We start from the raw sequence: 17,516 nt of genomic DNA on the forward strand, positions 1-17,516 counted from the left end.
AAATAGACAGGCGTACTATCTTCAAGAGGCTGCAAGGTGTGTTCACACCAAACGCAAAGCAAAGTGTATGCAATGTCCCGCCTCCTCTCCTGTTTCACTGGAAACACGTCACCATGTGGAAGATAGACACTCTGGAAATTATGTTTCAGCTCGACTTGAAAGGCCTTGTGAACTTGTATTCTTACAGAGAAGAAGAAAAATTTACTTTTATTCAATTCTTTTCTGACAGACATTAGCTGCTAAAACCTTCCCTTTGATCATCTGCTGAGCAAAGGTTGATTTTATTTATTAATAACTGGACATCAAGTCTGTCCGCTGGATGCAAATAAAGAGGAAAATCAAATATCACACTACATTTGACAAATTACCTCGATATTGATATTGTAGTGTTGCCATTGGTGCTTTCACAAAGGATTTTTGATTAATACTCATCAGTAACGTGGATATATTAAGAGGAATAACAGAACATCTAGAACAGGTTAGTTCGGCAAACTTTTTCTAATGGAGCTTTTAAAACCAGTGAAGTCTCGGACGATATCTAGTCTCATATCACAAGCTCGTTGTTGGAGAGGCCCGTCTAACTCGTTGTCTCTCTGTGCTCCACAGATAGTGTCCAACGTGCTGATCTTCTCCTGCACAAACATTGTGGGCGTCTGCACCCATTACCCTGCCGAGGGTTCCCAGAGGCAGGCCTTCCAGGAGACCAGGGAGTGCATCCAGGCCCGCCTCCACTCGCAGAGAGAGAACCAGCAGCAGGTGAGGCCGCGCCCAAAAGGCAGCAACACAAACACCGGTGCTCGGTTCAAATGAACCCATCTGGAAACTGAACTCTCACCTCCTGTAGGAAATAAGACACTGCACTGAGAAATGTGTGCAGTGACTTTTTTAACACAATATCTGATTCTGTACTGTTGAGCGTTATATTCACTGCTTTTTGAAAGTGTGGACTGTTATATTATCATTATATCTGTGGCTTAAAATGGTTTATTACAGTTATTATAGGGACAATATATCCCTATAATAACTGTATATAATATATATATAAACAGGCCTAATATGCAGTTTCAATCAATCATGTGAAAAGATTCATATTTCTAGAGTTGGGAGGAAGGAACGTATAGCAATTGAATAGAAATATTCTTTATTCACATAAAACAGAAAAAGAATTACCACTGGGGACCAATATTATACTATATATTATACTATATAACACAATGAAACTAAATAGACATGAACAAGCTTATTATAATGTCCTTTCAGAATAATGTTGAGACGACTTGCTGTAACGTGTAGCTCATGATGTTCTGTAGTCGCCACCAAGCCCGCACCTCTTCACTCACCTAGTGTCACTAATGTCCCACGCTTTCCTGCAGGAACGTCTTCTGCTCTCAGTGCTACCCCGCCACGTTGCCATGGAGATGAAAGCCGACATAAACGCCAAGCAGGAGGACATGATGTTTCACAAGATCTACATCCAGAAGCACGACAACGTCAGGTAATACCAGGGGCACGCGAGGATGAGGAGGCGGGATGACGAGGGGGAAACAGATTGAAGCTGCTATAAATAGCACCGACATCTCCGCCAAGCTTTTCATGAAAAAATAGTAACCATACACACACAACAAGATACAAACCACCGTGCTTTTCCTCATGAGCCTTATACTGAACAACTGCACAATAAACGGTCAAACTCTTGATGTGAAAAACAACATATTCTGGGGCATATAACGACTGGGAACAGCAAATATTTATATTATCTGCATTGAGACCCATACATTTTTTACAATCTCAGAGGTCCCATGGGAGTCTAGCGGAAGGGGCGGGACTTCGCCACTCCATTCAGTCTGGCACATATTTTAAGGTGAAACAAGGTAACACATTCAACTTATTTAATGAGTAAAGCAGGTTTTACTCATCCAGGGACTTACTTAAAGAATGCAACACAGCTGGGATTAAGTGTCAAAGTGCTGCTTGATTAATTGTAATTCACTGTGATTTATATAATAATAATACTAACAATAATAATTATAAATTGTATTATTATTATTGTTATTTTGCTGCTTGCTGCAATGATTGACCTAATGTTTGTTTATTTCCTGGTGCATCTCGCTGCTTATTTAGTGTAGATTTATGATAGATTGTAAAAGTACACTCAGGACTAATAAAGTGTGTTTTATAACTTTCATAAGGATTAGGTAGAGGCATATGCATCAAGTTGTTTACACAGTGCTGAAGAAATGGTTAGTTCAAGGCGACGTCTAAAATGTTAGTGAAACAGAAATGTAAAATAAACCATGATTTAATCCGAGTTAATCCTGAATGGTGCAGCCCACCCACGAGCACAGGCAGAGGAGGAGGAAGAAGTGCAGGCGTTGCCATGACAATAGGCTTGCATGGTATTTTCCTACGCATTTTTTCACCTGTCTCTGCATACAGTATCAGTAACCACAGAGAGTGTAATTCACTATCTAAAAATTAGACTGACCACCAGTTGTTGCTCTCCATTAAAGGGATGGTTGTGATGTTTAGTAGTTGGTTGGTTGTATGAGGTTCTTCTCCAGTGGAAACAGGCGGACCAGCACAGAGCTATGCACTGCTGTGGACACATTTTAGACACACAAACAATCAATATCAGCCGAAGTGGATGCTATATTAAGAATATTTCCATCTTACTGTCAGACAGACCTTTCTGTTGTCTACGCTCTCTTCAAAGCCACCAGACTTCATTGATAAAAACAGTACTTGTACTTCTCAGAACACAGGAATATCTGCTCTACTGCCGCCTGCATCACTTAGATGCCAGACCAGAAACGGCAAATGTTTGGTCCGGGGGGAAAAAGAAGTTTCCCAGGAAACATAATTGAGAGTGCACTTAGTTGTATGGGAACATAGTTTTGAAGGAGACCGGGTTGTCATGAATTCGCTGTGTGAGGAAGATGGTTCAGTTCTTATGTTGTCTAAAAGGCAATCCAGATTCTTCCATTTGAATTGTACCATGGGTACCAGGATGTAACGTTACTATAACAACAGGTCTCTCTGTGTGTTGGGTACCAGGATGTAACGTTACTATAACAACAGGTCTCTCTGTGTGTTGGGTACCAGGATGTAACGTTACTATAACAACAGGTCTCTCTGTGTGTTGGGTACCAGGATGTAACGTTACTATAACAACAGGTCTCTCTGTGTGTTGGGTACCAGGATGTAACGTTACTATAACAACAGGTCTCTCTGTGTGTTGGGTACCAGGATGTAACGTTACTATAACAACAGGTCTCTCTGTGTGTTGGGTACCAGGATGTAACGTTACTATAACAACAGGTCTCTCTGTGTGTTGGGTACCAGGGATGTAACGTTACTATAACAACAGGTCTCTCTGTGTGTTGGGTACCAGGATGTAACGTTACTATAACAACAGGTCTCTCTGTGTGTTGGGTACCAGGATGTAACATTACTATAACAACAGGTCTCTCTGTGTGTTGGGTACCAGGATGTAACGTTACTATAACAACAGGTCTCTCTGTGTGTTGGGTACCAGGATGTAACGTTACTCACACTAACAACAGGTCTCTCTGTGTGTTGGGTACCAGGATGTAACGTTACTATAACAACAGGTCTCTCTGTGTGTTGGGTACCAGGATGTAACGTTACTCACACTAACAACAGGTCTCTCCTTCTTTCTCTTCCTGCTGATAAAGAGTCGCTGGATAAAACACTACCTGTGTTTTATATATGTATCATTAGTGATGGAACGTAGCTAAGTTAGCTAGCTAGCAAGACAAGTGTACAGCTCTGATCGTGATGTACGTTGTGTGAGACCAGAGATGTCGTTCACTGAGTGCTTTCACACTAAACTAAATGATATTAAGACAAACTGAGACTTTCTGGATTTGAACAATTGTGTTTTAAATGACAAACAGCATATGTGTAATTCATGGTACAATTAAAAAATATCTGTCTCTTACCGTTGACTACTGTACATGTTTTTTAAATAAGGTCAGATGGGGGACACATGAAAGAGCTCATCATTCCTGTTTCTGCTGACTTTGACCTCTTCCTCATCAAGGCTTTGTCTGTTTTTCTCCCAGGCGTGGGTGTAGTGTGTTTCCAGCATTCATTCAGTCTCTGTCTTTGTCCAGGGTCCCTTCACTTTCAGTGATGCAGCTCTGAATCACATTGATGTGTCTTTGCTCTCATATCTGAGCTCATAAAATACCTCAGGTAGAGTTAAAAGAACTGTGGTTAGGTTTGGCACCATCTTGTGGAGCAATAAAACACTGCATCATGGTGACACCAACTGTGTGTGTCGCCTCTCTTGTGGGGACAGAAAGCTGAGAAACGGTGACATTATGGGGACTCAAACAAACTGGAAATAATGGCTTGTTTTCATAACAAGTATTTCAGGCTGAAGACTTGGTTAAAGGATGTGATGAGGGTTAGGATTGGGTTGGTTGGGGTGAGTTATGAAAACACGACTGGGCAGGGAGAGTTTATGACAGTCAGGTGGAAGCCCAAACCTCGACACAATAGGTGCTATTGAGGCCTTTTATCACTTTGATGTGGCTCTTTGAATCCTCAAGGGTCAGAGCATCAGGCCACGTAGGCCTTGTACACAACTATTCTTTTCATCACTATTAATGTGATCATTATCAGGAATTATCCTGATTCGTTGCCTGCAAGAGTTCAGATCTGTTGAAGTGTGCACATGGTTTGGGCAGAGAGTGAAAACCTTTGAAATGTCTAAAGCATGTGACACCAGTTATCTCCAAGAACCCCAATGTGCACCAAGCCACATGAGCACATATGAACGAACGTGTGTGCGCACACACACACACACACACACACACACACACACACACACACACACACACACACACACACACACAGATACTTAGCCGTTGTGACAATAAAGTTATGTTGTTTGCAACTTCTTGGCAAACACCAAGAAGGTCACGTTGGTTCACAGTGGGTGCATTCATGACCGCTGCTGTCAGTAACCTGTAAATCATTGTAATCACTGGTGGATTATGACACTTGGGCCCCTGGGAATAGGCAAGGGAGCCACTGGCTGTTTTGTGTCTGTGTTTGTATGTCTTTGCTTTGTGTTACTTAATCATTTTGGTCTTTTTATAGATACCTTCTGCCTTTTTGGTCGTGCCTTGTGTCTGTAGTTTTTTGGTGTGTCTTTGTAGCGCTTTGTCTCTCTGTAGGCATCATTAAGCCGGGGTGCGGGGGTCCTCCCCAAAGAAAGTTCTGGGGATCAGATACTTAATTGGCTGCATTTTGGTGAATTTTTAGGCTTCAGTTTATAGTTGAAACGTCTTTATGTAAAGCCATAGTGTAAGTGTGTTGTTGCATGGTGTAATGGTGACTCACGATGCCAGCGTGTGCTACCAGTCAGTCTGCATGTAAACATCACACATCAACCACATCAACAAGCTGCAGTGGTTAACGGGTCACTTGTGTCACATGACCCAGAGCATAGAAATCCTGTCAGTGAAACGGGAGCCCACTGTCTCCTACTACAAATAAATCAATCAATCTTAAGGCCTTTAGACTCATACTGTGTCTACGTGTGCCTGTTTCCTTTGAATTAAGGAACCGAAACATTGCATTTCCATCTTGTTAAATTTCAGCCATAATTACAGCCTATTGTCAAAAATGTCCATGGTGAGTAAAAATGTCATGATTCTCACCGTGGAAGTCTAACTCACTCCTTCAGAATCAGCGATTTGAGTATGTTCTACATTTCTGGGTACTCGAGGAACAGATTCACAGTCAGGCCATGTGAGTATGAGCTCGTTGCTTGATCACCGCTGATCGCCACACAATGCGTGCTAGTTGGATCCCGACTTGCTCGGAAGTCATGCACATGTCGGCAATGATAATCTCCCGAGATCAAGGCTGCTGCAGACCCGGGGAATGATGGGAAACGCCTGGCTGTCACTTCATCTAAGCGCTGATTGGCTCTATTACAGCGTGCTTAACGAGGCAGACATAAGAAGGAGAATATAAAGCCAGATACACGCACAGATATCTACGAACAAATGTAATTTTTTTATATAAATTACATTTATATACAATATATATATAAATTGGCCACAAACTACAGTTAGCCTTCAGATCTAATAGGATGCAACTATTTCTGTGACTTCCTGTAAATGATTTGAAGGCTGCTTTTAGTCTCCGCCCCCTGCTGCTGATGCCTGATCTCATCTACTTTCCAGGTGAGAAGCAGTTCATCTGAGAGACGGAGGTTTTACCGGCTTTTTTGTTACTTGGCCGGCCGTTAATAGTGTGGGAAAAGACCGGACATGTTCTTTGACTCTCTGTAGTTTTTGTTTTATTGTATAGTCATTTTGTGTCACTTTGTAGTCATTTTTTTATTGTTGTCTCTTTTTTTACCATTTTGTGACTCTTTGTGGTTGGTTTGTGTTTCTATGTGGTTGTTTTGGCCTTTTCATAGTCGTTGGTCTCTTTATGTTTCTTTGTGGTCATTTTAATGCTTCTTTGTGGTCATTTTGAGGCTCCTCCCAGTCGTCTGTGTGGGCAGTTCTCCATCTGCATTTCCATCCAGAACAAACAAACAAAACAACATACCGACGTAAAAAAGAAAACGAAGGTGAAGTGTCGTTTTTTTGTGACTCACAGAGGAGTAGGCGGAATTAGCTGCATCCCCTAAGCTTGGCTGAGTTCTGTCTGTGGTCATAAGTGTGTGGTTAATGGGGAGCTAACCGTGTGTGACCGGGCCTGTCGGCCAGCGGCCACTGGCTTTTGGTAATTGGGGCTCTGCTGAGAGGCTGAGTAACAACAGGAAGAGAAGTGACAGCTCCCACTGCTCCAACTAAAGAGGACGAGAGGAAGCAGAGTGTGGTGGAGAGGGAGTCGCTCAGTGATGCAGCACGTGTGCATTAGAGTTGGTATGTTTCCTCCTGTCAAAGAACAGACGCACCAGAGTAGTTATTTTCTCACATTATGCACATAATTAAATCCATTTGGAGTCAAGTCTCCTGACGATCAAGTCTTACTCAAGTCTCAAATCCATCCATTCACACCTCACCTCCAGGGAAGACTGGGAGTTGAAGTGAACAGTTAAACGGCATGAAAAAAAAGCATCACTCAATATTACAGAAGGACAATATTAACATGTTTACATGCACAGAATAATAATAATGTTGAGTCTTTGTAGTCGTTTCATGTTTCTAAGTGGTCATTTTGTGTCTCTTTGTAGTTGTTAAATAATATTTTATACATGAAGATACAGGTCGAGTTAAGGAGCTGTGCGGTCACGTCGTCTTCAGGGAGTACAGTTTTGTAACAGTGTTAATACAAAGAGTCACAAAACAACTATAAATATTGTGTGCATGTAAACATGCTGTGTGCTGTATATACTGAGTTCACTTCATGCACTGTAGCTCTTGTTGCTGCCAATTCCCAGTCTTGCTGTAGGTGAGGTGAGACTTGAGTCTGGATTGTCCATAGCACGTCTTCAGATAGTCACCGTCGGTTCTGGCTCACTCGCCTCAGACGCGGCTCTGTGACGACCTCCGTTGGCGTCTCAGGGGCTAACATTCTGACACCCCTTTATATCTCAGTACCTTTCACAATAACCACGGTGTGGGAAAAAGGCGACATTAAAGGGGCTCGAGTGTAGCGTCCCGCTTGTGTTTGTCCTCTGGAGTGGAACGATGTCCTGTGGCTTCAGCAACGTGTGCTGACTCAGGTTGTTATGCAAGAGGGCTTCGGGGTGGATGTTTTTACTGCTGCCGCGACGGACATGGAAAGAGCATCACATAAAGTAGAGGAACTGACCTCACCTTTTGCTCTTCATGTTGATCAAATGCCATCGTAAAGAGGATGTTCCTTTGTAGTTGTTTTGGCCTCTTTGTAGTCTTGTTGTGTCTCTTTGTAGTCTTTCTGTGTCTCATTCTACCCATTTTATCTTTCTTTGTAGTTGTTTTGGTCTCTTTAGTCTTGTTGTGGGTGTGGGTCTGTGTATTTGTTTTGTTTGTATGTAGTTGTTTGTTGACTGTGTTCATTTTGAATCTTTTCCTGGTTGGTCCGTGTCTCTCTGAGGGACATTTTGTTGGTGAAGACCAGCAAGATTTCATGTTCTAATTGAAGTAAGGAAAATAATCGACACTGTGCAGCAGATGCAGAGGTGTGCAAACATACAGCACACAACAAAGTTGACTGCATTTACACACAAGTAAAGGGCAAAACGCTTGTCTCACTGTCGTGACAATGTATGTTTGATTAAATGAAAATGATATTTTCTCACTGGATGCCTATAGGGACTGAATCCTACCTGAACAGCTGTAAAGATGCTGATGCATACTGTTACTCCGTGTTCTGTTCTGTGAGATTTTGCAGAAGAGAGCTGATGCAACAAGGTCGGCCAAGAATCTAAAGGAAAGACGGAGGGTTACAGTGAAATAAAAGAACAGGAAATGAACACAGCCATGGATGCGACCAGTAATATATCAGGGTTAAAAGGAGGAAAACACAATGAAAGAGAAGCTGAGCCAGCCAATGATTAAAAGGACTGAAGGGTCTATGTGGGATTATCTTCCTGGCTGAGGGTAGCGAGGTACCGGTGGAGCAGTGGGGTTAAGCAGCCGGGGGTTGGGGATAAAAGACGACAGGGTCATGCAGTGGCAGCGCAGCACAGCTTTGGTTCAGCTGAGATTTGACCCAGAACTGATGTTGTGGTGGTGGCTATGCAAGCAGGAGAGGGACTGTCTGCATCACTGTATCTCTGTTTCTGTCTAACAGAAAGTTAGCATCACCCTGGTTCCCTCCACAAACAGCCAGTGACTTTCTTCCATTGGATTTTGGATTTTTACAGTAAATAATCTCTGTAGCAAACAAAATTATACTTTCATGTTTTGATCAGCAAGATAACATGAACACCACTTTTATTTTGAAAGTTTAATGCAATGGGCAGAAGTAAAAATGTTACGTCAGACTATAAAGGAAGTACACCACAGTCACATACTAGTGTCAGTGTCACATACTGAAGCTCATATTTCATGGTGGTATTAAATATTAAAGGTATTTAGAGACAGAGTCATCTAAATCCCTTTTTATATTTTATACCACCATGAAATATGAGCTTCAGTTTAAAAGATTCACTTAAAATGCTGTATTTAATTTTATGATGAATTTGGAATAAAATGAAATGTTGTTCTGGCAGACTGCTGTAGAAGGAGCTGGTTTACTCTGCATTGTTCACTGTAATAGTTTCATGACAAAAAAGAATCACCATGACACAACAGACAAGAGTCTATCAATGCATCCATTTAGTTCTTAATAACTTGTGCTCTGTAAAAGTGTTAGCGTCCTGCGGGTGGAACAGGAAATCCCCATTAAAAATAAAAGTTCTCCAGGCATCTTGGATTTTCCAGGCTGGAGGTAAAACTGTGGGGTTTCATTACTCTTTAACTGCACATAACTTCTGTGGATATCTATGTGAAGCCTGCACAGCTAATTGGTCTAATTTTGTTGAATTAATCTAACAAGTGCAGCTACCTGGACTGGACATTTAACAGTTAGTGTTTTTTAGGATTCTGTGCTTTGGTCTTTCCTTCTCAAACTGTTTCTTCTTTATCTGAAATATAAACTGAAAACCACAGATTTATCTCTCTTTGAAAACACTTTAATGCCTGCATTGTTAACACTAAGTCAAATTGTTTAAAGAACTTGTAAGCATGTTAACCCTTATATTGCCACTTTTATTTATTTCAACTAAATAACAAAGTGTCCAAATCTTTCCCCTTTTAGACTCAATGCAAGATTTCTTCTGCAGCCACAGCCTCATACAGGATTTAATGTTGCGTCCTAACGGCTGACTCATCACCGAGGGACCATTAGATGGGACTTAAAGACCCCGGGTCTCTTTCTCATACACTCTGGTGTTCTTCTGGAGCCCACCACCCACAGTCAGGCTGTGGGAAGAGGCCTTGCTCTCTGCTCCACTGTGTGAGGACATGATCCAGCTTTCACACTGCAAATATACATATTGAATATGTTTGTTGAAACGTGAAATCTGCCACAGTTTCCTGGGATTTTTCTGGAGTGATGAGTCTTTCTTTTTAAATATTTATATTGAGACAATGATTACTTTGTCAGCACATTATTGCATCAATACATAGATACATTTGCACAAAAGAATGACAAAACCAAATGAATTTGTATTCACAGATACGTATGAAACGGACAATATAAAACATGCAAGTGGTGGATGTGTTGCAAGAACTCGTTCCAAGATGGTGGCCCATTCATCTCCATGAAGTTTCCTCAGTGGGCATAAATTACCTTTACATCACTGCATTTTTGGCTCATATAGCAGGTGCTAGAGGTTTTTTTTTCTGCCATAAAAAATGGCTAAAATGATATACTGATCCTTTTAAATGTTTTTGGCTTAGAGAAACAGTCATATAAGGTGTGGTTATATAAGCCCCAACCCAGCGGCCGCATCCTTCTGAGGCTGCATTTGTAGAATGAATGTGTCACATCGGCTGAGACGAGGCCGTTTCAAAGACTCCTTCAAGTCCCACCACAAATGTGGCCTTCTTTTCCTGATTCAGGGGATCCAGCTGATTGATCCTTAATGGCCCAACTTATCCCAAGATTCATTGCACCCCACGATTGGATTATAATCAACATGAAAGATTACCTTTTCAGGTTGATTGAAATAATTGAATGAACGGTAACTATACTTATATATTGTATTTTTTGGATCTCAAGGACACTGTCCCGTGCTCCTGCTTTCCCCACGTCCCTAAAATAGTTTTAAGTCAGTAACTACAAGTTTATAGATATATAAACATCATTACTTGATGTTTATTCATTGTTTTCTTTTGGTAATGTTTATAGATGAGCATCATGGAATCAATTTCAATACTTTTTGTTTTTTAATATTTTCAAATATGTAATGACAGGAGCCAACCACTTTACAAAATGTAGCCATATTTCTTTTTGATAGCCGGATAAAAGTATCCATCCTTCTCTCCCCCTCCATTTCTCTCCTCTCCGTCCATTTCTGCTTCCACTCAGCGAGACAGAGCCGTCTCCAAGCTCAGACACATTGGTCAAGTGTCGGGTTTCACTCGACCTCCCATGCAACAATTCGCAGAAAACAATCAATTATTCTCAGAAATGTGTTCCCCAGAGTGAGGACTCTTAATCCTGCTCAGCCTGAGACCCAAATTGAGGAAATTTAGATGTCTTGAAACCAAGAACATGTTTGTGCTGTTGACATGTGAGAAAAAAATCCTACCATGGTAACACTCAGGCAATGCAAAGTCACGCTTTTTTTTTTACCTGTATGTATGAACATAAACACAAAACCTGCCCATCAGCCTAGTCTCCTAAAAGTTACGTACTCGCACAACACCATTGTGCATTAAAGGTCCCATATTATGAAAAACAGGGTTTCTCTGGTCTCTACACCCGTAAACTGGTCCTCCATGAGGCTGTGAACTCCCAGGATGAGGAAAACAAGCGACTCCTGCATGGTCTCTGCAGCCCCCCCACTGGTACAACGCGGTCCTACAGGCTGTTCAGATTCAGCTCACGTTGTTACGTAACGAAGAGAGTCAATTGCATCGACCGAACTTCCCTGATGAGATATTCGAGGTGAAGCTCGGTGTGTCCTGTACAGCAGTGTGATAGCAGTGTTTCACAATGTCGTCGCTCACAGCTAGACATGCAAATTGCTCTGTTGTTGGTTGTACAAATAAACATAAGTGCTTATATTCTGTCCCAGCTACAGAAGAACAGAAGAGACAGTGGTGGTTGTGTTTCATTTTTAATGACGATGTGCCGGCTACGGTCCGTGTTAGCTTGTACGTGTGTGCTAACCACTTCACATTGGACTGCTTCAGTAACGAGGGTCAGTACAAAGCTGGCTTTGCCTCGACACTGACCCTCATAAAAGGATCTGTCCCAACCATACGGGCCCCAGCAACTTCACCTGAGCCACATAGGCAAGCCATAGCGATACATCCACTGTAAACATTGGCGCATGCTCTGCTAGCATAAGCGCCATTGTCTCCGTCGCTAGGCGATCGCCAAGTAGGCGATGACAGACGGAGCTCATTAGCATTTAAAGGTGCAGGCACAGAAACAGCCTGTTCTCAGCAGAGCTCATTTGAGCAACTTTTAGACAGCTGAAATTCAGGACCACAGATGGGTTTGGGGCAATGCATATCAAATACAGTGTTGTTGGACCTCTGACAGCTGTGTGAAATTGATGAAAATCAGTTTAATATGGGATCTTTAATAATAACAATTTAACATTATGTAATAATAACAATGTTAGTTGTTTAGTGTACGCTATATTTTATATATTTATTTACCTCTTTACCTTGCTGACAGGAACTGAAGCATTAACTATCCTCCCGTCAAAGACACCAGACTCCATTGAAAAAAACAGTCATTTTACCTCTCAGATCAAGGAGTTGCTGGTCTCCCACTGCCACCATCAGTTAGTTGTTAGGCTGCGGTTGGCTGGTGGGCAGGATTTGTGCCCACACATGTAAAAATGCTCTGTGTTCTTGGCTGTTGATCAGACAACAACCCTGTGAGATTCATGTGACCTTGTTTGGTCTGAACCTTCATTTATTTATAGCTGTCTCTTGTCCTTCCTGGGGGTCTGACTCTGAAAGACACCTCTACATAGTTTGGAAAGTGTTGCAATAACTGTCTTCACAGCATCAAACAGCTGTGATGCTGCCTGGTTGTCAGCTGGTTCTGTCGTTTATAATCCAGCAGTGAATGTGTGTGCATTAAATGTGGTGAGGCTTGTGATATACATCACTGTCTGCAGGGCTGCTAGAGAGACGGAGCTGTAGCTGTCTGTCTGCGGGGCTGCTAGAGAGAGACGGAGCTGTAGCTGTCTGTCTGCGGGGCTGCTAGAGAGAGACGGAGCTGTAGCTGTCTGTCTGCGGGGCTGCTAGAGAGAGACGGAGCTGTAGCTGTCTGTCTGCGGGGCTGCTAGAGAGAGACGGAGCTGTAGCTGTCTGTCTGCAGGGCTGCTGGGTGATGTTGTGTGTGAAGACGGCACTGTTGGTATCGATACTTTTGCAAATTAGTATCTATTCCGATTTTAACTATTGTTTTTTTTGAGAACCCAAGTGTCCACTTTCTCTTGGTTAATTATACCTCTTTATATCAGTTTTGTAGATTTGAGTTTGACATTTCTTTTCCCACACTCTGGCTAAAACTGCAGCCAATTTTAATAATTATGTTCCCATAAAGCAAAACTCCATTGTGAATTACAAGTTGAGAGAAATATATTTGTCTTTACATTTGCTCCTGATGTATAGTGTTAGAACAAAAATAATAAAAGGCTTTCTCCAGAAGACTGATCTGCGTGTCTCATGTGAAATAGTTTAGTTTTTCTGTTTTGTTTAAATTTCATAATAATTTTGAGCCAAACCATGTTTGTTTGTTTTTTTACTAAACCTGACTTTGTGGTTCCATAGCGTGTTCAGGTCTGTTTTGGTTGTTCCCCACGCGTTTCAAACAGTTTTAAACTGTGACCGTTTGGTCTGTAAAAAGTGTTTCCCTGATAATCTACATTGAGATTGCAGTTTGGTTTGTCCCTCCATCCATCGTCTACCGCTTATCCTGTATTCAGTGTGCAGTTTGCTTGTATGGGGACATAACTTTGTCGGGGACAAGGTTGCAAGAAAGGCATAGAATATTGATGTCCATAAGAAGAATAATTATATGATTTTTTTAAAGTTGATATGATCATTGGGGATCCATCAGGGATCTGAGTCAAACTGAGGCGAGTCGTTGTCAAAGTCGCTGCAAGCAAAGCAATGTTAAGCTGTACATTAAGTAGCGAGAGACCCACGGCATGGTCTTGACTTCTGACTGTGTGAAGTTCATCACATGCTTCACCTCAGGAGCAAAGAGAATAAATATGCTTATTGAAGAGAGAAATGCAGAGCGTGAGACGTGACGTTGTGTGGTGAAGAGCTGTGATGCTTCACAGAACAACTTGAGCCATTCAGGACGTGCTTGTGGGTTTTCATCTGAGTGCATGAGGCCAACCTGACTGTCTCCCACAGCCAATGCTGAGCTTTCTCTAGCAGCCCGCTGTCTTTGTCCTCCTTTCTCTCTCAGTGAAATGCTTCAGCCCGGTGAGATCATCTGTCCCGTTGTTGTGTTGGGAACGTAAGGAGAATGCCTCAATCACAAAGAGACCTTTGCTGGATTAGTTTACCGTGTTCTCAGGGGATGGAGGCTCATTTTTACAAGTGCAAAGCTCCTCTCTCTCTCTCCCTCTTGCCAGGGCAAGACCTCATTAGCACAAAATACTATATCAAGTACTTTAAGCACCAGATTACAGGCATTATTCCTTTTCGTCGTGGCTGCTTCAACCACAATCTCACACCTTCAATCTTCAACAATGGTTCCAGTGGTGCATCTTGACCAGAGTCGTTCTCTGTGCTTAAACTCCTGTCTGCTGGACGGAATCTCTTACATTTTGTAAAACATTTTGAAAAAACATCATGAAGAGACTTAAAGCAAAAACAAATGCTCTAAAGAAGTACTGTGTGATTAACCGCAGCCTGACTTAGGCTCCGATCACACCAAGACACGTCGCAACAGGCACGGCCTCTTCAAAACGCCCATTGGCAAAGAGTGTTGGGCCAAACAGCTGATCAGCCTAGCGGGTGCGTGATCAACCAGGAGATCAAGTGAGGATTCAAGCAGACGTAGAGCTTGATGTTGCTCTGCTGTTGGAGGAGGAGGAGGGGAAAAAGCCCACAAATAACAGAGGTTTTGGGTTCACGACTTAATAAAAAGATATATAGTTCATCGTAATTAAACACCACTAATCAACCTTTCATCTGCATTTGCCGTTGTCTGTTCCTACTTCATCTACCGGCATCAAAACAGGAAGGAAGTGGTGAAGTAGGAAAGCATGCCTCCGGACCAAAGGAAAACAATGTTTTTTTAGGTGACGCCTTTCAAGCAACGCACCTCTATGTGATCGGCCCCTTTCTGTGCCTCAGGCTTCTATTAAAAATAACTATTAAAACATTAACATTATGTTCCTTCATGAATGTATAACTCAGCTCATCAAAACAGTGTTCACACAGAAGCTCAGTGACATCTGCCTCATGTGGAGCCACATGGAAACTTCCATCCATCATCATCAGAAAACAATGTTCATGAGACACATTTTGTTCAACAAGATAATCTTCACAAATGAACACCAGTTTTATGGTTTTAAATAGCAATCGTCAGAAGTAAACAGCTAACGTTAGGCTATAGAGAAACTTCACCACAGTCACATGACTTCACATCACCACCACTAAGCTAAAGGCGGACTGGTGTTTTAGTGATGAGGTGTAGTCGTCTCATTTAGCCACATGTTAGAAACCGTCTTTTTTAAGATGCATAAAGATTTGCTGATATATTTTATATCACAGAACAAAAGGTCAATTTTGGGTAATTTCAGGTTCAGTTAGTTGTTATTCAATTATTTACCAAGTCAAAAACGAAAATGAAATACTGGACTAAAACACCAGACTAAATAGGACCAACCAGGACTAAATAATGGACCAAACCAGAACTTAATATTGGACCAAATCAGGACTAAATATTGGACCAAATCAGGACTAAATATTGGACCAAATCAGGACTAAATAATGGACCAAACCAGAACTTAATATTGGACCAAATCAGGACTAAATATTGGACCAAATCAGGACTAAATATTGGACCAAATCAGGACTAAATATTGGACCAAATCAGGACTAAATACTGGACTGAAACGATACTAAATGTTCAGATCACTATTGAACCAAATATACATTGGACTGAACCAAAATGAAACCATAAACCCTACTCTTAGGATATTTGGATGCAATCATCAGAAGTAAAAAGCTAACCTGAGGCTATAAAGGAACTATGCCACAGTCACATGACTAGTGTTGACGTTAGTTGTCTCATTTAGCCTCTTGTTAAGACACGTAAAAGCATCAAAATTGACCAGACGGTGATTTATTGATTTCATATCGTAGAAGGAAACATTAAAATCTCTTAAGATATTGCAGTCATCTTTCACATTCATCAAAAGCACATTGACTTTGAGATAAGAGAACAGGAACACATTTCTGTGTTTAAGGACCCACTCAGTCGCCACTCACGAGTCTTGTGTGCGAGGATACCAGAGGTCGAGTTGTTTCAGGAACCTAATGGGTGGAATGAACTAGAATTATGCTGTGACATTGACACGTTGAGATTTTATAATTTTCTTTTTTCAGGATTTTTTTTTTGCTTATTTAAACTGTTGTATTGTTTTTGCCAGATGCACAATATTACACATACATATTTTTAGTATTTATCTTTCCTTCATTTTGCATAGTCATTTTCTTTCTTTCTTTCTTTATACTATATTATGTTGTTTTCTTATATTGCTCATTTATAACTGTAATGGGTAATCAATCAAATTCTAATTGTGATTCATCTCTAGCAGGTGATGGTAAGTGGCTGGTGGTGTCCTTGTGCTAACCTGACTCTCGCCAGATGAATTTGGTTCCGCCTAGCTCCACTCATCCATCTGGGACCGTTTCATTGGAGAGGTGTTTCAGAAGGCTGGGCCTTATCAAAAATCCTTGCATATGATTGGATAAGACACTTGTCCGTCATCTTTATTGACTACTAGGCGGAACGAAATTCATCTGGGGAGAGTCAGGTTAGTACAGTTAGCAGTGTGTAGAGAACTGTGATCCCAAAATGATGAAAGCTGAATCCAGTTTTCTCTCTTCTTTGTGTTTCTGCAGCATCTTATTTGCCGACATCAAGGGTTTCACCAGTCTGGCATCCCAGTGCACAGCCCAGGAGCTGGTGATGACGCTTAATGAACTCTTCGCCCGCTTTGACAAGCTGGCAGCGGTAAGAATGCAATCACACACGTGCACGCTATACTGTATGTGAAGGCCACAACTGTTGCTCCGTCTTGTACATTTATTCTATTTCATGCAATGCAAATATGAAATACACAAGCTACAGAATCATTTATTTGTGTCAATAAGCAGAAAATATAATATAAGCAGTGTTTTGTAAACTATCTTTGACCTGTATTACAATGAAAAATATACAATAGCACATTATTTATTACCTTACCTCATTCATTTCATTTTATTGTATAAAGAAAAAAACACTTATTTCAATTTTGATTCTTGCAACATGTTTCTAAAAAAGTTGGGACAGTGAAGCACTGTGTCATTCTTCCTGCAAACAAGTCTTAAGGTGTGCAACAGTACGGGGTCTTCGTTATCGCAATTTGCATTTCAGGATGCATCATACAGTCTCTATTGGTCGGGACTGCAGGCACGCCAGTCCAGCACCCGCACCCCCTACTTCCACAGCCATGGCTTTGTGATGTGCAGAATGTTGGTGAAATATGCATGGACGTCTGGAAAAGATGTCATCTCTCTCTAACGTCTGTCTGTACTTTTTGGCATTAATGGTGCATCACAGAAGTGTAA

At 41.5% G+C, this 17,516-nt stretch overlaps 1 protein-coding gene across 2 annotated transcripts in view; it reads left to right on the plus strand.

Annotated features, from left to right (window-relative positions):
• The window catches only part of adcy5 (adenylate cyclase 5), a 102,372-nt gene that overhangs the window by 48,001 nt on the left and 36,855 nt on the right, over positions 1–17,516 (plus strand). For both annotated transcript variants that reach the window (XM_084022562.1, XM_084022561.1), the window contains exons 2-4: positions 607–756; positions 1,374–1,495; positions 16,809–16,920. In XM_084022562.1, the coding sequence (XP_083878688.1) occupies positions 607–756; positions 1,374–1,495; positions 16,809–16,920 (384 nt within the window). The remainder of the gene's footprint in view (positions 1–606; positions 757–1,373; positions 1,496–16,808; positions 16,921–17,516) is intronic.

Source organism: Eutrigla gurnardus (genome assembly GCF_963514095.1).
Source record: "Eutrigla gurnardus genome assembly, chromosome: 12".
NCBI lineage: Eukaryota > Metazoa > Chordata > Actinopteri > Perciformes > Triglidae > Eutrigla > Eutrigla gurnardus.